General features: G+C 36.7%; 1 protein-coding gene across 2 annotated transcripts in view; it reads left to right on the forward strand.

The window, feature by feature from the left end:
• ARFGEF1 (ARF guanine nucleotide exchange factor 1) overlaps nt 1-17,936 on the forward strand; it is a 151,243-nt gene that overhangs the window by 82,348 nt on the left and 50,959 nt on the right. For both annotated transcript variants that reach the window (XM_082719102.1, XM_082719103.1), the window contains 8 exons: nt 1,382-1,481; nt 1,810-1,949; nt 2,056-2,164; nt 2,838-3,039; nt 10,120-10,231; nt 10,573-10,778; nt 11,043-11,127; nt 16,409-16,580. In XM_082719102.1, coding sequence (XP_082575228.1) covers nt 1,382-1,481; nt 1,810-1,949; nt 2,056-2,164; nt 2,838-3,039; nt 10,120-10,231; nt 10,573-10,778; nt 11,043-11,127; nt 16,409-16,580 — 1,126 coding nt within the window. The remainder of the gene's footprint in view (nt 1-1,381; nt 1,482-1,809; nt 1,950-2,055; nt 2,165-2,837; nt 3,040-10,119; nt 10,232-10,572; nt 10,779-11,042; nt 11,128-16,408; nt 16,581-17,936) is intronic.

A 17,936-nucleotide genomic window follows, 5' to 3' on the forward strand; every position in this document is an offset into this window, starting at 1 on the left:
AGCGGTGCCTAGGGGCAGTGTTTAGGAAATGTGATTGTAAATATTTATTGAACAGCTGCTGTATGCTATGCACTGTAGATACAGTGCTTAGCCAGAAACACCTGGTCCCTACCTTCTTAAAAAGTTATGCTCTTGTGGAAAATGCTGCTGACATTAAGAAACTAATAGAAATTTGTTGGATTTTGTGAAAGACAAGCATATTTCAAGGGTACCTCACCCATTTAGGGAGAAAGACATTAGTCACCTCATGTTATCAGTATGCATTTCTGGAGCATATAAGCTCCCTAAATTTTAATGTGTGGCTTTTGATTTTCTGTTTGAGTCATCCCTTTTTAAATCAATCACTTTTCCAAAATAAATTTGAATGTAGAAATTCTTTCTTAGCTTTTTTTTTTTTTAAGATTTTATTTATTTATTTGACAGACAGAGATCACAAGCAGAGAGAGAGAAAGGAAGAGAAGCAGGCTCGCTGCTGAGCAGAGAGCCCCCGATGCGGGGCTCGATCCCAGGACGCCAGGACCATGACCTGAGCTGAAGGCAGAGGCTTTAACCCACTGAGCAACCCAGGCAACCCCCTTTCTTAGCTTTTAAGTTGTAATTTACTTAATTGGGTGAACTCCTTTTTATTTGACATCATTTGGTGTAAAGAATAGTAAGAAATAGCTTGTTGTTTTCGGATAGTAGAGATTTCCACTATGTGAGTAATTATAAAAATATCATAGTATAAGAGGATATTTTTATTGGGGGCACCTGGGTGGCTCATTCGTTAAGTGTCTGCCTTCAGCTCAGGTCATGATCCCAGGGTCCTGGGATCAAACCCCACACTGGGATCCCTGCTCCTCGGGGAAACCTGCTTCTCCCTCTCCCACTCCCCCTGCTTTTGTTCCCTCTCTTGTTTTGTCTCTCTCTGTCAAATAAATAAATAAAATCTTTTAAAAAATAGTTTTTTAATTGTGTGGATTAGTGCATTAGATACATTTAAATTTAGGAAAATTAGGCACCTGTTATAACTTCAGAAAAACATAACTGATGAATAAATGTATAATCTTTGGGGGTTTAAAAAGTGAAGTATGAATTACATTTGTTTTGTAAATAAGTTCATGAAATTCTTACCAGAGGACTTTGCAGATTTCCTTTGTAGTGGCTGTGTGATAGCAAACAAAACAATGTGAAGTTCAGTACTCCTACTATGAGGGCTTAGTTTAAGTCACACACCCAAGTTAGCTTAGTACTGATGTTTCAGAGATGGAACTCAAAAGGAGTTGAACTCCAGAGGAGCCTGGATCCTAATCTCTGCTGTACAGCTTTGGGATGTTTAAAAAGTGATCACATATATGCATTACAAATAATATTTTAAACAGCGTTTTTTCCCTAATCACAGGTGTTCTTTAAAGAAATTTTCCTGTACATTTTGGAAACTTCTACCAGCTCATTTGACCACAAATGGATGGTTATTCAGACATTGACAAGGATCTGTGCAGGTATTTGAAATTATCTTTATTATCTTTCCTTATTAAGAGATATTTAAGGGATGCCTGAGTGGCTCCCCAGTAAAGCAGCTGCCTTAGTTTCAGGTCATGATCTCAGGGTCCTGGGATTCAGTCCTATATCTGACTCACTGCTCAGTGGGGAGCCTGCTTCTCCCTCTCCATATGCCCTGTTCCATGTTCCCCCTGCTTATTCTCTCTTTCTCTCTGTCGGACAAATAAATAAAATTTAAAAAAAAAAAAAAAACTATTTAAAAAAGCCAAAATATACTTACTTACATGATGCCTTTTTTTTAAAAAGTAATATATTATATTGTTACAGATGCTCAGAGTGTAGTGGATATTTATGTAAACTATGACTGTGATTTAAATGCAGCGAATATATTTGAAAGACTAGTAAATGATCTATCAAAAATTGCTCAAGGACGGGGCAGTCAAGAACTTGGTATGAGTAATGTTCAGGTAAGAACTTTAAAAGCATTTTCAAATTCAAACTTGGTCAAGGAAGAGCTATGTGTTTTTTTAAAAGAACTTTTTGTTTTTATTCTTTTTATGAATTATTTTGTAGGAATTGAGCCTGAGGAAAAAAGGTTTAGAATGTTTAGTGTCAATTTTGAAGTGTATGGTTGAATGGAGTAAGGATCAGTATGTGAATCCCAACTCTCAGACAACTCTTGGTAAGGTGATATTTTGAGTTTTAATTCTTTGTCATTTCAAGTGAATGGTATTTTGAAGAGGATAGTTCCAGTTGGCTTTAGGCCAGTTTTGTGACCTCTTTTTTCATTTAGCTGATAAAGAAAGCATTCTGTATGAGTTAAATATTAACTTTAAAATTACGAAGTTCTAACTTAGTTATCCAAACTTTTTTCTTCTAAGTCTTCCTAGAAATACTTGAATAATATGTTAAAGGGAAGCATATTTATACAGCTTTGTAAAAAGATAACTATAGAAGAAAATTTACACAAGCCAAGATATTTAAGATTGAATTGTTCACCTATGTTTGACATTTACCCTTACTAGGAGAAAAGCTCATAGCTACTGGTCTACCCTAGTATTCCATCAGTCAAGAGTCTTTTGAGGGAAAATTATTTCTCATGAGGCATGAACTGAGAGCCAGTGGCTACTTAGCCCTGCAACTGCAAAAAGAACTTTTAATAGTGCACATTGTACATATTCTAATTCCAGTGTGTTTTAATATCAGAGTATATTATCTGTGATAGCACTTATTATTTTCCAGGTATTGCATAGTTATCTAAGAAACATTGAAGTATCTTCCCTTGAGAGTTTTTTTTTTTTAACCTTTTACATATCTGAGAGATTAATTTACTGTATCAGTCTTTCTACTTACAGGTCAAGAAAAACCATTGGAGCAAGAGACAAGTGAAATCAAACACCCTGAGACAATAAACAGATATGGAAGTTTGAATTCCCTGGAGTCAACATCATCATCAGGAATAGGCAGCTATAGTACGCAGATGTCTGGCACTGATAATCCAGAACAATTTGAAGTCCTAAAACAACAAAAAGAAATAATAGAACAAGGAATAGATTTGTGAGTGTCCAATTTTAGGAAGAAATGTTACTGAATATTCTTCTGCTAGTACTATATCATCCATGCCCTGGGTTTCTCTACATCTTTGGAATATTTCTGTTCCCTTCTCATTACCCCCTTTCAATGAGTAAATTGGGCAGAGGTCTCTGTATCCAGGACTTGTAGTGACTTCTTATTCAGCTCTCCTCATTTTTTGCAGTCTAGCCCAAGAGACGTTTATAATGCACATTAAATTAATTTTGCAGCATACCTTACATGCTGTTGGAGAATGTTATCTCAGTAGTTTTGCATTGTTCATTTGATAGCTCAGTTATAAAATCACCCATTGTATTTCCTAAGCAGATGAGAAGTCAAAAAATTTACAGTATGAAATTTCTAATAGCCAGCTAACTAACATTGCTTCTTTATAGGCTTTATATTTTCTCCTGTTGGATTACAAATGTGCTACTCTTGTTATTGATCCATTGTCACCAATTTCAATTTTATATGTTGGTAAGGTAATGACCTCCTTTTCCAACCTGGCTACTCTACCAGACCCAGATCTTACAAAGTTTTCCCACAAAGCCAAGTGGCATCAGCCTGCTCCTGGACTGTCTTCTATCCAAATAGTACCATGCTGCTTTCATTCCACTAATAACCCATGTCTTTCTTTTTTTCTTTTTTTTTATTTCTTTTCAGCATAGCAGTATTCATTGTTTTTTGCACCACACCCGGTGCTCCATGCAATATGTGCCCTCCCTAATACCCACCAGCTGGTTCCTCCAACCTCCCACCCCCCCGCCCCTTCAAAACCCTGAGGTTGTTTTTCAGAGTCCATAGTCTCTCATGGTTCATCTCCCCTTCCAGTTTCCCTCAACTCCCTTCTCCTCTCCATCTCCCCTTGTCCTCCATGCTATTTGTTATGTTCCACAAATAAGTGAAACCATATGATAATTGACTCTCTCTGCTTGACTTATTTCACTCAGCATCATCTCTTCCAGCCCCATCCATGTTGCTACAAAAGTTGGGTATTCATCCTTTCTGATGGAGGCATAATAGTCCATAGTGTATATGGACCACATCTTCCTTATCCATTCGTCTGTTGAAGGACATCTTGGTTCTTTCCAGTTTGGCGACCGTGGCCATTGCTGCTATAAACATTGGGGTACAGATGACCCTTCTTTTCACTACATCTGTATCTTTGGGGCAAATACCCAGAAGTATAATTGTAGGGTCATAGGGAAACTCTATTTTTAATTTCTTGAGGAATCTCCACACTGTTCTCCAAAGTGGCTGCACCAACTTGCATTCCACCAACAGCATAAGAGGGTTCCCCTTTCTCCACATCCTCTCCAAGACATGTTGTTAACTGTCTTGCTAATTTTGGCCATTCTAACTTAACTGGTGTAAGGTGGTATCTCAGTGTGGTTTTATTTGAATTTCCCTGATGGCTAGTGATGATGAACATTTTTTCATGTGTCTGATAGCCATTTGTATGTCTTCATTGGAGAAGTGTCTGTTCATATCTTCTGCCCATTTTTTGATATGATTATCTGTTTTGTGTGTGTTGAGTTTGAGGAGTTCTTTATAGATCCTGGATATCAACCTTTTGTCTGTACTGTCATTTGCAAATATCTTCTCCCATTCCATGTGTTGCCTCTTTGTTTTGTTGACTGTTTCCTTGGCTGTGCAGAAGCTTTTGATTTTGATGAAGTCCCAAAAGTTCATTTTCGCTTTTGTTTTCTTTGCCTTTGGAGACATATCTTGAAAGAAGTTGCTGTGGCTGATATCGAAGAGGTTACTGCCTATGTTTTCCTCTAGGATTCTGATGGATTCCTGTCTCACATTGAGGTCTTTTATCCATTTTGAGTTTATCTTTGTGTGCGGTATAAGTTAATGGTCAAGTTTCATTCTTCTGCATATAGCTGTCCAGTTTTCCCAGCACCATTTATTGAAGAGACTGTCTTTTTTCCACTGTATATTTTTTCCAGTTTTGTCGAAGATTATTTGACCATAGAGTTGAGGGTCCATATCTGGGCTCTCTACTCTGTTCCACTGGTCTGTGTATCTGTTCTTATGCCAGTGCCATGCTGTCTTGGTGATTACAGCTTTGTAGTAAAGCTTGAAATCAGGTAGCATGATGCCCCCAGTTTTATTTTTGTTTTTCAACATTTCCTTAGTGATTCGGGGTCTCTTCTGCTTCCATACAAATTTTTGGATTATTTGCTCCAGCTCTTTGAAGAATACCAGTGGAATTTTGATCGAAATGGCATTAAAAGTATAGATTGCTCTAGGCAGTATAGACATTTTAACAATGTTTATTCTTCCGATCCAAGAGCATGGAATGGTCTTCCATCTTTTTGTGTCTTCTTTAATTTCTTTGAGTGTTCTGTAGTTCCTTGAGTACAGATCCTTTACCTCTTTGGTTAGGTTTATTCCCAGGTATCTTATGGTTCTTGGTGCTATAGTAAATGGAATCGATTCTCTAATTTCCCTTTCTGTATTTTCATTGTTAGTGTTTAAGAAAGCCACTGATTTCTGTACATTGACTTTGTATCCTGCCACATTGCTGAATTGCTGTATGAGTTCTAGTAGTTTGGGGGTGGAGTCTTTTGGGTTTTCCATATAAAGAATCATGTCATCTGCAAAAAGAGTTTGACTTCTTCATTGCCAATTTATTTCTCTTTGTTGTCTGATTGCTGTTGCTAGGACTTCTAATACTATGTTGAACAAGAGTGGTGAGAGTGGCCATCCTTGTCGTGTTCCTGATCTCAACGGGAAGGCTGCAGGCTTTTTCCCATTGAGGATGATATTTGCTATGGGTCTTTCATAGATAGATTTTATGAAGTTCAGGAATATTCCCTCTATCCCTATAGTTTGAAGCATTTTAATCAGGAAAGGATGCTGGATTTTGTCAAATGCTTTTTCTGCATCAATTAAGAGGACCATGTGGTTCTTCTCTCTTCTCATATTAATTTGTTTTATCACATTGATAGATTTGCGAATGTTGAACCATCCTTGTAGCAGGATGAATCCCACCTGATCATGGTGGATAATCTTTTTAATGTGCTGTTGGATCCTTTTTGCTAGGATCTTGTTGAGAAGCTTAGCATCCATATTCATCAGTGATATTGGTCTGAAATTCTCCTTAACCCATGTCTTTCAAAGAGAAGCTAGAAGAAAAAATGAAGTTGCTGACATTTCTCTGTGGATCTAGCTACTATAAACTGTTAAAAATTCCCTTGTATATTGGTTTGCTACTTCTATAAAGCATTTCTTCCTGATTCTTAAATAGTACCTTTTGGTGAATGTTCAGGTTCCATTTTTTTATTGTTAATGTAAAAAAAAAAAAGACAAAATGTGTACATGTTTATTGTCATAAAATTATAAAATCTCGCAAAATTGCCTCAGGAAATAGCCATTAATAGTTCATTCATTCCAGTTTTTCAGTCAATATTTATCAAAGTCCCATCAGTTCCTGACATTATGCGGGGTCCTAGGGAAACCTGATGAATGAAACAGCCATGGCTTCTGAGGAACTCAAGGTCTAGTATGTGTAATCAGATATTCATATTGAAATTCTTAGCAAATGTTACTCAGCAAACATATATTTGGTGTTTGGGTCTGTATGCCAAGAACAATGAAAGCGTTGGTTCTTGTATTTGAGATTACAGCCTAAATATGGGCAAAAATCGTTTTCCAAAATAATACCATGTATTGTCCATAATCATATACAGAGTGCTGCCAAGATATGATAGCTCTATTTGAAGTACTTGGGGACTATGTTGGAGTCATCACAGGACTTCATAGTGGAGGTCTTCTTAGTCTCTAGTCAGCCTTTCTGCCCCTGGACTTGATCTCTGCTTCATACTTTAGTGAGAATGCTTTCATGTTGTTATGCTCATTACACTCTTTCGTGACTATAGCACCACTCTCTTGTTCTTCCTGCCATTCTGACCATGCCATCTCAGTCAGTCTTCTTATGGGCTGTTTATCTCCTGCATACAGCTTAGCATTTCCAGAGTTCTGTCCCACAGTTCTTTTCTTACTTTGTAATTTCTCCTAGATGATCATGTTCTTTTTCAGGGCTTCAGCTACTGTGTATGTGCTAGCATGTCACCACTCTCAAGCGTTCCTTTAAGCAAAAATACCTCTACTGAAGTCTAGACGCATGCCTCTAATTGCGCGTTGGACATTTCTATTCGGTATTGCTTAGGTTCTCACACTCAGTGTGTCCATAACATAAAAATTTATCAGTTTCCATTCTCTCCATAATCAACCTCTAATACTCTTAACCAAAAACCAAGACAAATATAACACTTTTGTTTCTGTATTTCTTACTTAGGCTAGTAACCCCAGCTTGCTACCAAATTTATAAGCTAGAATCCTGGGAGTTACTTAGATTTTTTTCCCCTTGTACTTAATCTGTCAGTAAATCCTTTTGAATGTACCTCCTAAATATCTGTGCTATGTATCTCTTCTCTCCATCTCCCACAGTTGTTCTCGCAAGTCAAACCAACTCCATTTCTTGCCTTGACTCATGTAATCTTTTAATTGGCCTACCTTTCTTTGATCTTATTTATTCTGTAGTCTTTCTTACACTTAATTAGAATGATCTCTCTTGAATGAGAGATCGGTGTTTCTACCCCCCTCTTTTGCTTTTAAAGAATAAAGTCACAGCTTCTTATAATAGGATATATAGTACCCTTCATGATATAGGTCTGCTGGAGTCTAAGCTTCATCACCTGCCACTTCTTTAGCTTACTTCTTCCTTCCAACAACGCAGAGCTGTTTGTTATAATGTCGTGCTGTTTTATGCTTCCATGTGTTAGAATGACCCCCTTCCTCTCTGAGATGGTTTTTCTTTCTTTTTATGAAATACATAGTTCTTGTTCAAAGCTCAGTTTCACAGTCACCTTCCTCAGGAAATGTATCACAACTATCTCTGTTTGTTACTTCCTTTTCTGTGCTATCTTACCTTGTCAATACATTAATTACTGCATTTTTTTAAATTTATTTTTTATTTTCAGCATTACAGTATTCATTTTTTTAAAATTTTTTATTTTTTATAAACATATATTTTTATCCCCAGGGGTACAGGTCTGTGAATCACCAGGTTTACACACTTCACAGCACTCACCAAAGCACATACCCTCCCCAATGTCCATAATCCCACCCCCTTCTCCCAAACCCCCTCCCCACAGCAACCCTCAGTTTGTTTTGTGAGATTAAGAGTCACTTATGGTTTGTCTCCCTCCCAATCCCATCTTGTTTCATTTATTCTTCTCCTACCCACTTAAGCCCCCATGTTGCATCACCACTTCCTCTTATCAGGGAGAGCATATGATAGTTGTCTTTCTCTGCTTACAGTATTCATTATTTTTGCACCACACCCAGTGCTCCATGCAATCCGTGCCCTCTCTAATACTCACCACCTGGTACCCCGACCTCCCACCCCCTGCCCCTTCAAAACCCTCAGATTGTTTTTCAGAGTCCATAGTCTCTCATGATTCATCTGCCCTTCCAATTTCCCCAAACTCCCTTCTCCTCTCTATCTCCCCATGTTCTCCATGCTATTTGTTATGCTCCACAAATAAGTGAAACCATATGATAATTGACTCTCTCTGCTGCATTTTTAATTTTATAATTTTTAAAAAATCATGTTTGTTTTATTAGAAAGAGAGCTTCTGGAGAGCAGAGATTATGCCTATCTCAGTGAAAAATGTTTGATTTTAAAATTAAAATTAAAAACATTGTAAGACGTTTGATTTATGGTATGAATTAGGACTTGACAGGAATCATTAGGACAGGACAGGTAAGGACATTTTAGACAAAGAAAATGACATGTACAGTGGCACAGAGAAGAGAAACATTTGAGGACTATTGATCAGTATGGCAGAGGCAGGGTCGGGGGGCAGTCACAGGATATGAAATGAGATCATTGAGTTGGATCCAGATTCTAGAAGACCTTATTCTCCATGTAAGCAAGTTTTTAATCTTGTTTTTTTGACTTTGGCATGCTGGTATTTGAAGGCTTTTAGTCAGAGGAGGAGCATCAACAGATTTTTTCACCAGTTGCCCGAAGGATGGATTAGAATGTGAGCAAAACAGAAGATGGCATAACCATTTAAGTACCATTACCCAGGAGAAGGTGATGAGGGACCAAAGTAATTAGTGGTGTAATGAAAGTAGAAACTAAATGATGTGGATACAAGAAGAGGACCTTTGAACTGGATCCTTAAGCATGAAGGAGAAATCCACAGTGAATGGAGCAAGTAAAGGACTTACTGAGGAAATAGACTGCAGAAATGCTTTCTGCTTTTAGGATATGTGGGAATAGATGGATGAGAGGGGATGAGATAAACTAGAGCTGTATTGAGAAAGATTTTGTCTATCGATCTAGTCAGTTTGGACTTGATTTTGAAAACATCAGGTATCTAGGGATTATTTTAATAAAGGAAATAATGCTGTCAGATTGTTGTTTAAACAGTCACCAGATTTCTTTAAAAGCAGAATACTGGGGTGCCTGGGTGGCTTGGTTGGGTAACTGCCTTCAGCTCAGGTCATGATCCTGGAGTCCCGGGATCAAGTCCCATGTTGGGCTCCCTGCTCCCCGGGGAGTCTGCTTCTCCCTCTGACCCTCCTCCTTCTCATGCTCCTGCTCGCTTGTTCTTTCTCTCTCAAATAAACAAATAAAATTTAAAAATAAATAAAAATATAAAAGCAGAAAACTTAGACTTAATCAGTGGGTGTATATGGAATGAACCAAGATTACCTGAGCATTAAGGAGAGTATAAATATTAAAAGCATGAGGTATTTAGTATTTATATCTTTACTCAGAGCTTATCTACAACATGACATTATCTCAAATAGTAAAATGGTTCATATCATTGATAAAGATGGCCTTTTTGCTTCAGACTCTTTTCTAAGAAAAGAAAAATAAAACTTCGTATAATGCGATGGTTTGCATATTCATGCATCGATTATATAAAGTAACCTATTTTCTAAGTGGTATTAGAAAATTAATTTACTGTAGTTTAAGATCTTCTTTTCAAATGATTTTCTGTTTCTAATGTTTCTATTAACTTTAACATCATCTAGATTTAATAAGAAACCAAAGAGAGGAATACAGTACCTCCAAGAACAAGGAATGCTTGGCACTACACCTGAAGATATTGCCCAATTCTTACATCAAGAGGAAAGATTAGACTCTGTAAGAATACCATTTTAAAAAAATTCTAACCTTCTCTGTAAAACTCCTTTTTAAGTTAATAATGATAGATACTGTTTCCCCTTTAAAAGTGCCCTCCTAAGTTTGTAAGTAAAAATTAAAGAATAACCTAGGTATTCTTAATTTTGCTTTTTAATTTTCTAAACTCAAAAGAATATCTTTTTATAATAAACATGTGTGTTTAACTTTTAGTTTCATGTTTGAAATAGTTAACCAGGTAGTCAAAACCTGTGAATCTTGTAGATTTTTCTATTCTTTAAATGTTGTTCTGGCAAATGTAACATTTCATTAGGATATCAGTATTTTTATCTTTTGTTCTTTAGACTCAAGTGGGTGAGTTCCTGGGAGATAATGATAAATTTAACAAAGAAGTCATGTATGCATTTGTGGACCAACATGACTTTTCAGGAAAGGACTTTGTTTCAGCCCTCCGTATGTTTCTGGAAGGATTCCGTCTTCCAGGGGAAGCTCAGAAAATCGATCGGTTGATGGAAAAATTTGCTGCAAGATACCTTGAATGCAACCAAGGGTAAGAAAGATCAAATTCAAGTATTTATTGGTTGCCAGCTATACCCAAGACACTATGGTAGGGAGCATCAGAAGATTCATCATCTGTTACACCCAGAGAATTTAGATTGTCTATCATCTAGAAGTGATAAGACAATTCCATAAAAACACTTGTAATATGAGCTAGAACATAAATCCTGCAAAAGAAAATTATGGAGGTTTGAGATAATTTATTTAAATGCAACTGTACAAAGAAGTTTATAACATGATACACTTACTTTTCCAGACAAACCCTTTTTGCTAGTGCAGATACTGCTTATGTTTTGGCTTATTCAATTATCATGCTGACCACAGATCTTCACAGTCCACAGGTACGTACAATGTGTAATAGACAGTACAAATTAAATAAGTTCTTTTGAATTCAATAAGTACAAGTTGAAATTTTAATCTTATTCAGTGAAATCAGTCACCAAATTGGGGTATTTAATTTGGTGTAGTATTCATTTTACAAATGTGGTTTCTGGGGGCACTGATTTTGGCTCAGGTACTGACCTCAGGGTCCTGAGGTGGAGCCTTGTGTCAGGTTCCACACTTAGCAGGGAGTCTGCTAGGATTTTTGTTGCCCCCTCTGCCCTTCCCCATGCAGGTATGCTCCCATGCTCTCTGTCTCTCTCTACCTCAAAATGAATAAATAAATAAATAAATAAATTTTTAAGACTTTATTTGGGAGAGCAAGAGAACATGAGGGCATGAGCAGGGAGGGGAGGAGAGGCAGAGTGAGAAGCAAACTGCCTGTTGAGCAGGGAGCCCCATGGAAAATGTGGGGCTCAATCCCAGGCCCTTGGGATCATGACCTGAGCCAAAGGCAGATGCTTAACTGACTGAGTCACCCAGGTGCCTCTAAATAAATAATTTTTTTTTTTAAGTTTTTTGGTAATAATTCTATTTAGACTTTCAGATACCTGAAAAGTAAGTCTATATTTGTCTCATGATTAATAGCTGTATAAAGCTTAAGATAAATGTTAAAATATGTATATTAGTTCTTTAGCTTATACTTATTACAACATGGAAAAACACTACATAAACTTTTTTTTTTCTTTTAAACATTTCAGACTTAAGCAATAGAGTGGTTAGTATGGGAATCCTTCATTGTACCCATCACCCAGCTTCCACATTTACCAACTATGGCTGGTCTTATTCATTCTATATCCTCTCTGTCTCCCAGATCATTTTGAAGTAAATCCCAGGTGTCATATCATTTCATCTGTATTTATTTCAGTGTATGTCTCTGAAAGACACATACTCTATTTAAATATAACCGTAATATCATTACTCTTAAAAATTAACAGTAATTTAAAAATATTAGATATCTAGGATATTGAGATAATTATTTTCCCTCTTAAAATTCATAACTCCTTCTTAAATATTAAGGAACTGTCACTTGATTTCTGATACCCATTAGCAAAAAAAATTATTTTTAAAGTTTTGGGTATTTTATACTTTGTTTCAGAACGATACTTGGATATCTTTGGGGGAAAATTACCTTTGTAAATTCATTTATTTGCAAGAATTTCTTTATACTTCTCAGGGATAAACATCTAATTATATCTGTTATTCTTAGGAAATAAACTATTACTAATCTTAGAGGTTTGGAAAAATTAAAATTTCTTTGAAGATTAAGATTAAATTTTGCAGTATAGGGATTTTTGTGTGTGTGTTTTGAGATGTTTAAGGCAGGGTTGATATGGAAAGTATATATCAAATGTATGATGGGAATTATATGCAGAATTACTGTTAAGCATTGCATTACATGCAACAACTATGCATTCATCAGCGATTTATTTGATTTTATATAGACATTTCTTAAAAAGTCATTTACTATTTTAATCATTTAAAAATTGCCCATGGCAGGGTGCCTTCGTGGCTCAGTCAGATAAGCTCTTACCTTCTGCTCAGGTCATGATCCCAGGACCCACATGATCCCAGCCCCACATAGGGTTCTCTTCTTAGAAGGAAATCTGCTTTTCCCTCTTCCCACTCCCTCCACTCCCCACCACCGCCTCTCCCCCTGCTCATGCTCACTTGTGCTTTGTCACATGCATTTTCTCTCTCTCTCAAAGAAATAAGTAGAATCTTTTAAAAAACAAATAAAAATAAAAATTTCCCTTGGCATATTACTGGGAGTGTAGTTAAAGCAGCTCCCTTTCAGGTTAATATTACAGAGTATACTTTTTTCTATGGTGTTATAAGGCAGTCTACAGATGGTAACTTACTTGAATACCTTCATATCCGAGTTTTCTGTCTGGTGTTTTGGTCCAGATCAATACACTACCACCCATTTGTTTTTAAAATGTTATATGTTTTTTTTAATTTTTTAAAAAGGTTTTATTTATTTGTCAGAGAGAGAGTGTGCACAAGCAGGCAGAGTGGCAGGCAGAGGCGGAGAGAGAAGCAGGCTCCCCACTGAGCAAGGAGCCCAATGTGGGACTCGATCCCAGGACCCTAGGACCTGAACCGAAGGCAGCAGCTTAACCGACTGAGCCACCCAGGCGTCCCAAATGTTACATTTTTAAAGAATTTGGTTCTGTAAATGAGTTTTCAGCATTATATGCATCTATGTCATATCTTCCCATACATATGTACATCCTGGTGAAATTTGTTTTGAGGAAATATTGAAACATCTTTTAATGTCCTTTAATAGTACCCAGATTGTTAAAAGTTTCTGAACACAGATCAGTTAGGCAACTACTTGAGAACAGTTCTGTGTCTTCATGGCACTTATTTCTGTCCATAGAACATGTGCGTGGTATCCTGGTCTAGCAGTGGTAACTACTTGTAGTCTCCCCACTCCCTGTTAGACTGCTGCTGGCTGGCATCATGTCCTGATATGCAGCCTGCAGTTAGCGAAGAGCTTATGAGTTGCTATGAAGGAAGGTTCAGTTAGAGAACTGAACCCATAATCATGACCCCATATGCTTTGACTACATCAAGATTACATGAACTATAACAAATGGCATCATTTTTAAAGAACACAGGTAAACTTTAAAGGAATTCCTTAAAACTAGGACTTTTCATTCTTATTTGTTTTCAGAGTTACAATATTTAAACCAAATCATTTATGTTTCTTTTTTACCTAGAATATTTATAATTAGACTATTTTTTATATATTGTATGAATCAATGAATTTTTTTAAAAACTTGAGGTATATTTAGAACACATTTAATTTTTGTGCGTGTATTAATCTCCATCATAGTAACAACTGGCTTGAAGTGACTTAAACACTAAAACTAAACACAGCTTAATATAAGCGCATAAAGGTGGCTCAGTCAGTTAAGCACCTGCCTTCAACTCGGGTCATGATCCCAGGGTCCTGGGATCAAGCCTTGAGTTGGGCTCCCTGCTCAGTGGGGAGCCTGCTTCTCCCTCTCCATCTGCCTGCTATTCCCAGTCTTGTGCTCTCTTGCTATCTCTCTCTGTCAAATAAATAAAATCTTTAAAAAATAAATAAGCACATGAAAACAAAAGAGTGGAATGTTCCATAAAAGATAAGCAGGAAAAGAAAAGTAAGATTATGTTTTATCTGACTTTCAGAATCCCATTGTGCCAGAATTGTTCTGTTTGAGATGTATATGTTTATTTAAGGTATCTGAAATTCATGTATTCCCTACTCCCACTTCTGAAAGCTCCCATGCCCACTTCCCAACCCAGACCCACAAGTGTATTGTACTGCTACTTCAGATTTTTATCAAGACTTCTTCTTGTCTCTGGCATTATAGTAAAACAATATGCCATGCTCAAGATCTCCAGGTGATGTTAATCTTCTTTTAGTGTCTTATTGGCAGCACTTACATGGTCTTTTATTTTAGTGTCCCTGAGTCATTATTTTTTATTATTTGTCAGAAATCCAGGAGAAATGACCTTTATTTATTTATTTATTTATTTATTTATTTATTAAAGTGCTGACTGAAGATGAGTTTTTCAAGTTATGGCTTGCTTATTATTCTGTGCATATTCTGTGCACTGTATAAATTAACAGGAGTCTTATCTTTAGTGTTGCCTTAAATTCTTTAATGGGAGAAGGTGGGAATGTATATAATTGAATAAATAGTCAGCATACCTCGTTTTATTTTGCTTTACTTTATGACACTTTGCAGATAATTGTGTTTTTTACAAATTGAAGGTCTGTGGCAACCTTGCATCAAGCGAGTCTGTCAGCGCCATTTTTCCAACAGCATTTGCTCATTTCATGTCTCTCACATTTTGGTGATTTTCACAATATATCAAACTTTTTCATTACTATTACATTTGTTATGATGATCTGTGATCAGTGATTATGACCCATTGAAAGCTCAGATGATGGTTAGTATTTTTTAGCAATAAAGTATTTTTGCATTAAGGTATGTACATTGTTTTCTTAGACATAATGCTATTGCACACTTAGTAGACTATCGTACAGTGTAATATAACTTTTATATGTACTAGGAAGCCAAAAAATTTATTTGACTCACTTTATTGTGGTAGTATGGACCCAAACAGTTTCTCCCAGATATGCCTGTATCTTCAGAGACGTCCTAAGACCTGGATGAGTTTTGGGAGATACAAACATTTTGACTGTGCTAGTTCTCAAGTTTGGTGACAGGGCTACATCTTATAAACTACAAATTATTATTCCACAGACTGATCAAGGTGTGGCGCAGGACATTCCTGTTCAGAGTACTGTTAACAAGACAGAATGTTCAGAAGATACTTCACCTGGATCACCTAACATTTGTTTGCCATGCTGAGTCAGGGAGATTGTTATCTGATTTTAGATGAATTGAGTTGTTACTTTGCATCCACTGTTATATAAAATCAGCTTTAAAGTCATTAAAACATATTTATGTTTTCTCAAACTAAGATTTGAATTTTTTTTTAAGATTTTATTTATTTATTTGACAGAGAGAGAACAGAAGCAGGCAAAGAGGCAGGCAGAGAGGAGGAAGCAGGCTCCCTGCTGAGCAGAGAGCCCGATGTGGGGCTCGATCCCAGGACCCTGAGATCATGACCTGAGCCGAAGGCAGCAGCTTAACCCACTGAGCCACCCAGGCGCCCCTTGATTTTTTTTTTTTTAAGATTTTATTTATTTATTTGACACAGAGAGATCACAAACAGGCAGAGGGGCAGGCAGAGAGAAAGGGGGAAACAGGCTCCCCGCTGAGCAGAGCGCCCAATGTGGGGCTCGATTCCAGGACCCTGAGACCATGACCTGAGCCAAAGATAGAGGCTTAACCTCTGAGCCACCCAGGCACCCCTAGATGTGAATCTTTTTACTACCATATGTTTTTAATATTTGTCATGGTCCTTTTTTAAAGACTGTAGCTAGAGCTCTTAAACCTTGGGCAAAAACAAATAGTTTCATTATCTGATTTCCCTGTTTCTTACTATAAATTACTTGTGTGCCCATCTGAGAAGGTGTATTAGCATATGCCAGGCTAGGTCTTTTCTATATTGCCTTCATTTTCTAGGACTGTTTTTCATTTTAATACATGTTGAATATTTTCCCCTTCCTGTCCTCAAAGTATTTCTAAATTCTCTCCTAAGAGTATACATATTCTTAAAATAGGAATAGTTTTTAAGTAAGTTTTAAGAATCATAATGGTTTTTCCTTTCTAGGTTAAAAATAAAATGACAAAGGAACAATATATAAAGATGAATAGAGGTATCAATGACAGTAAAGACCTTCCTGAAGAGTACCTATCAGCTATCTATAATGAAATAGCTGGAAAAAAGATATCAATGAAAGAAACAAAAGAACTCACAATCCCTACAAAATCAAGTAAGCAAAGTAAGTATCCAAATCAATTAAAGTCTGATTGTTCAGGAGGATAAATAAGGTTTCCCAAGAGTTTTTCAATTGGTTTACAGAAAATCAGATACTATTCTAATGAAAAGTATTACACAGTTTGCTGATATAATTTTTTTTTTACATTCTGAGTAAAAATAGAAGTGTTTAATATGCATGGATTCATGTGCATTTAATAGATACTTGTCAATTTAGTAGTAAATCTCAGCATGTAGTTGGACATCAGCAAGACAACTTTGGCAGCCCCGCTAGTCTGACTTCAGCTCTCAGTCTTTTTTGCCTCCTCGTCATCTATAAACAACACAATTCTATCTCTTCATCTATTGCTATACATAAACATAAGCTGGAAGTAGGAGTGAGTCAAGGATTTGGGAAGGTTAAGATTGTGAGGGAGCTCATGGAGTTGGAAATCACTCCTTCAGATGCACCACAAATTATATCATTATAGAGGTCCTAGATGTAACCAGCATGGGAAGCCAAGTGTAGGCTTGGCTCCATTCTAGACATGGTATACATGTGGGCAGTGGTGATTAAATTAGAACTAAAATCTGACTATAAAAATAAGATGAGGGTAGTGGCTCAAGAATATAGCAGCTCAAGAATATGTAATATGGAAAGAAGACTCCTGCCTTTCTGAGCACTCCCTGGAAGTGAAATCTCAAGCTTTATGTCACAGAACAGATTGCAGTAGCACAGTTCTGTTGCCAGGAGAGGAGCAAGGGCCTATGTGATATGTGTATTTCCAGAAGTTGAGGGCATTTGTGATACGTGTATTTCCAGAAGTTGATAGAGAATTATGAGAGTCAGGGGCTAGGGACATGTTAGAAGGAATAGGGAAATATAAATGACCTTATCTTTTGGAATACTGTAGTAGATGATTCTAAGGAGTTTTTGTACTCCCCTCATTTTATAGATGAGGAAACTGAAGTCCAGAGAGGTTAGGAAACTTAGAATCATAGAATCTGTAAGGTGAGTATAACATAAAAAACTTTATATTGAATCTGTACAGCTAAAACCCAAAAAGTGGCAAAGCCAAATCTTGAACTGGTGTCTTTGGCTCATTCTGCAGTCCAGTACCAATCAGCAGTTTGCTTGGTTGTGTTATTTTCAGCTCTTCTGCTTATAACGTTGTCAAATATATTGCTCAAGACTTCATTTTCACACCTAAGTAGATGCCAGTTCTGTGACTTAGCTGTTTTTTTCTCAGACCCGTAATAAAACATCTTCTTACCCTCCTTTCTCTGGCCTATTTTGTCCATGGTGGTAGAATATCAATAAGAAGCAGGATATGGGAAGGCTGTAGGTATACTGAAATATTGATGTCATCCCGGAATGCTA

The sequence above is a fragment of the Mustela nivalis genome (genome assembly GCF_964662115.1).
Source record: "Mustela nivalis genome assembly, chromosome: 2".
Taxonomy (NCBI): Eukaryota; Metazoa; Chordata; class Mammalia; order Carnivora; family Mustelidae; genus Mustela; species Mustela nivalis.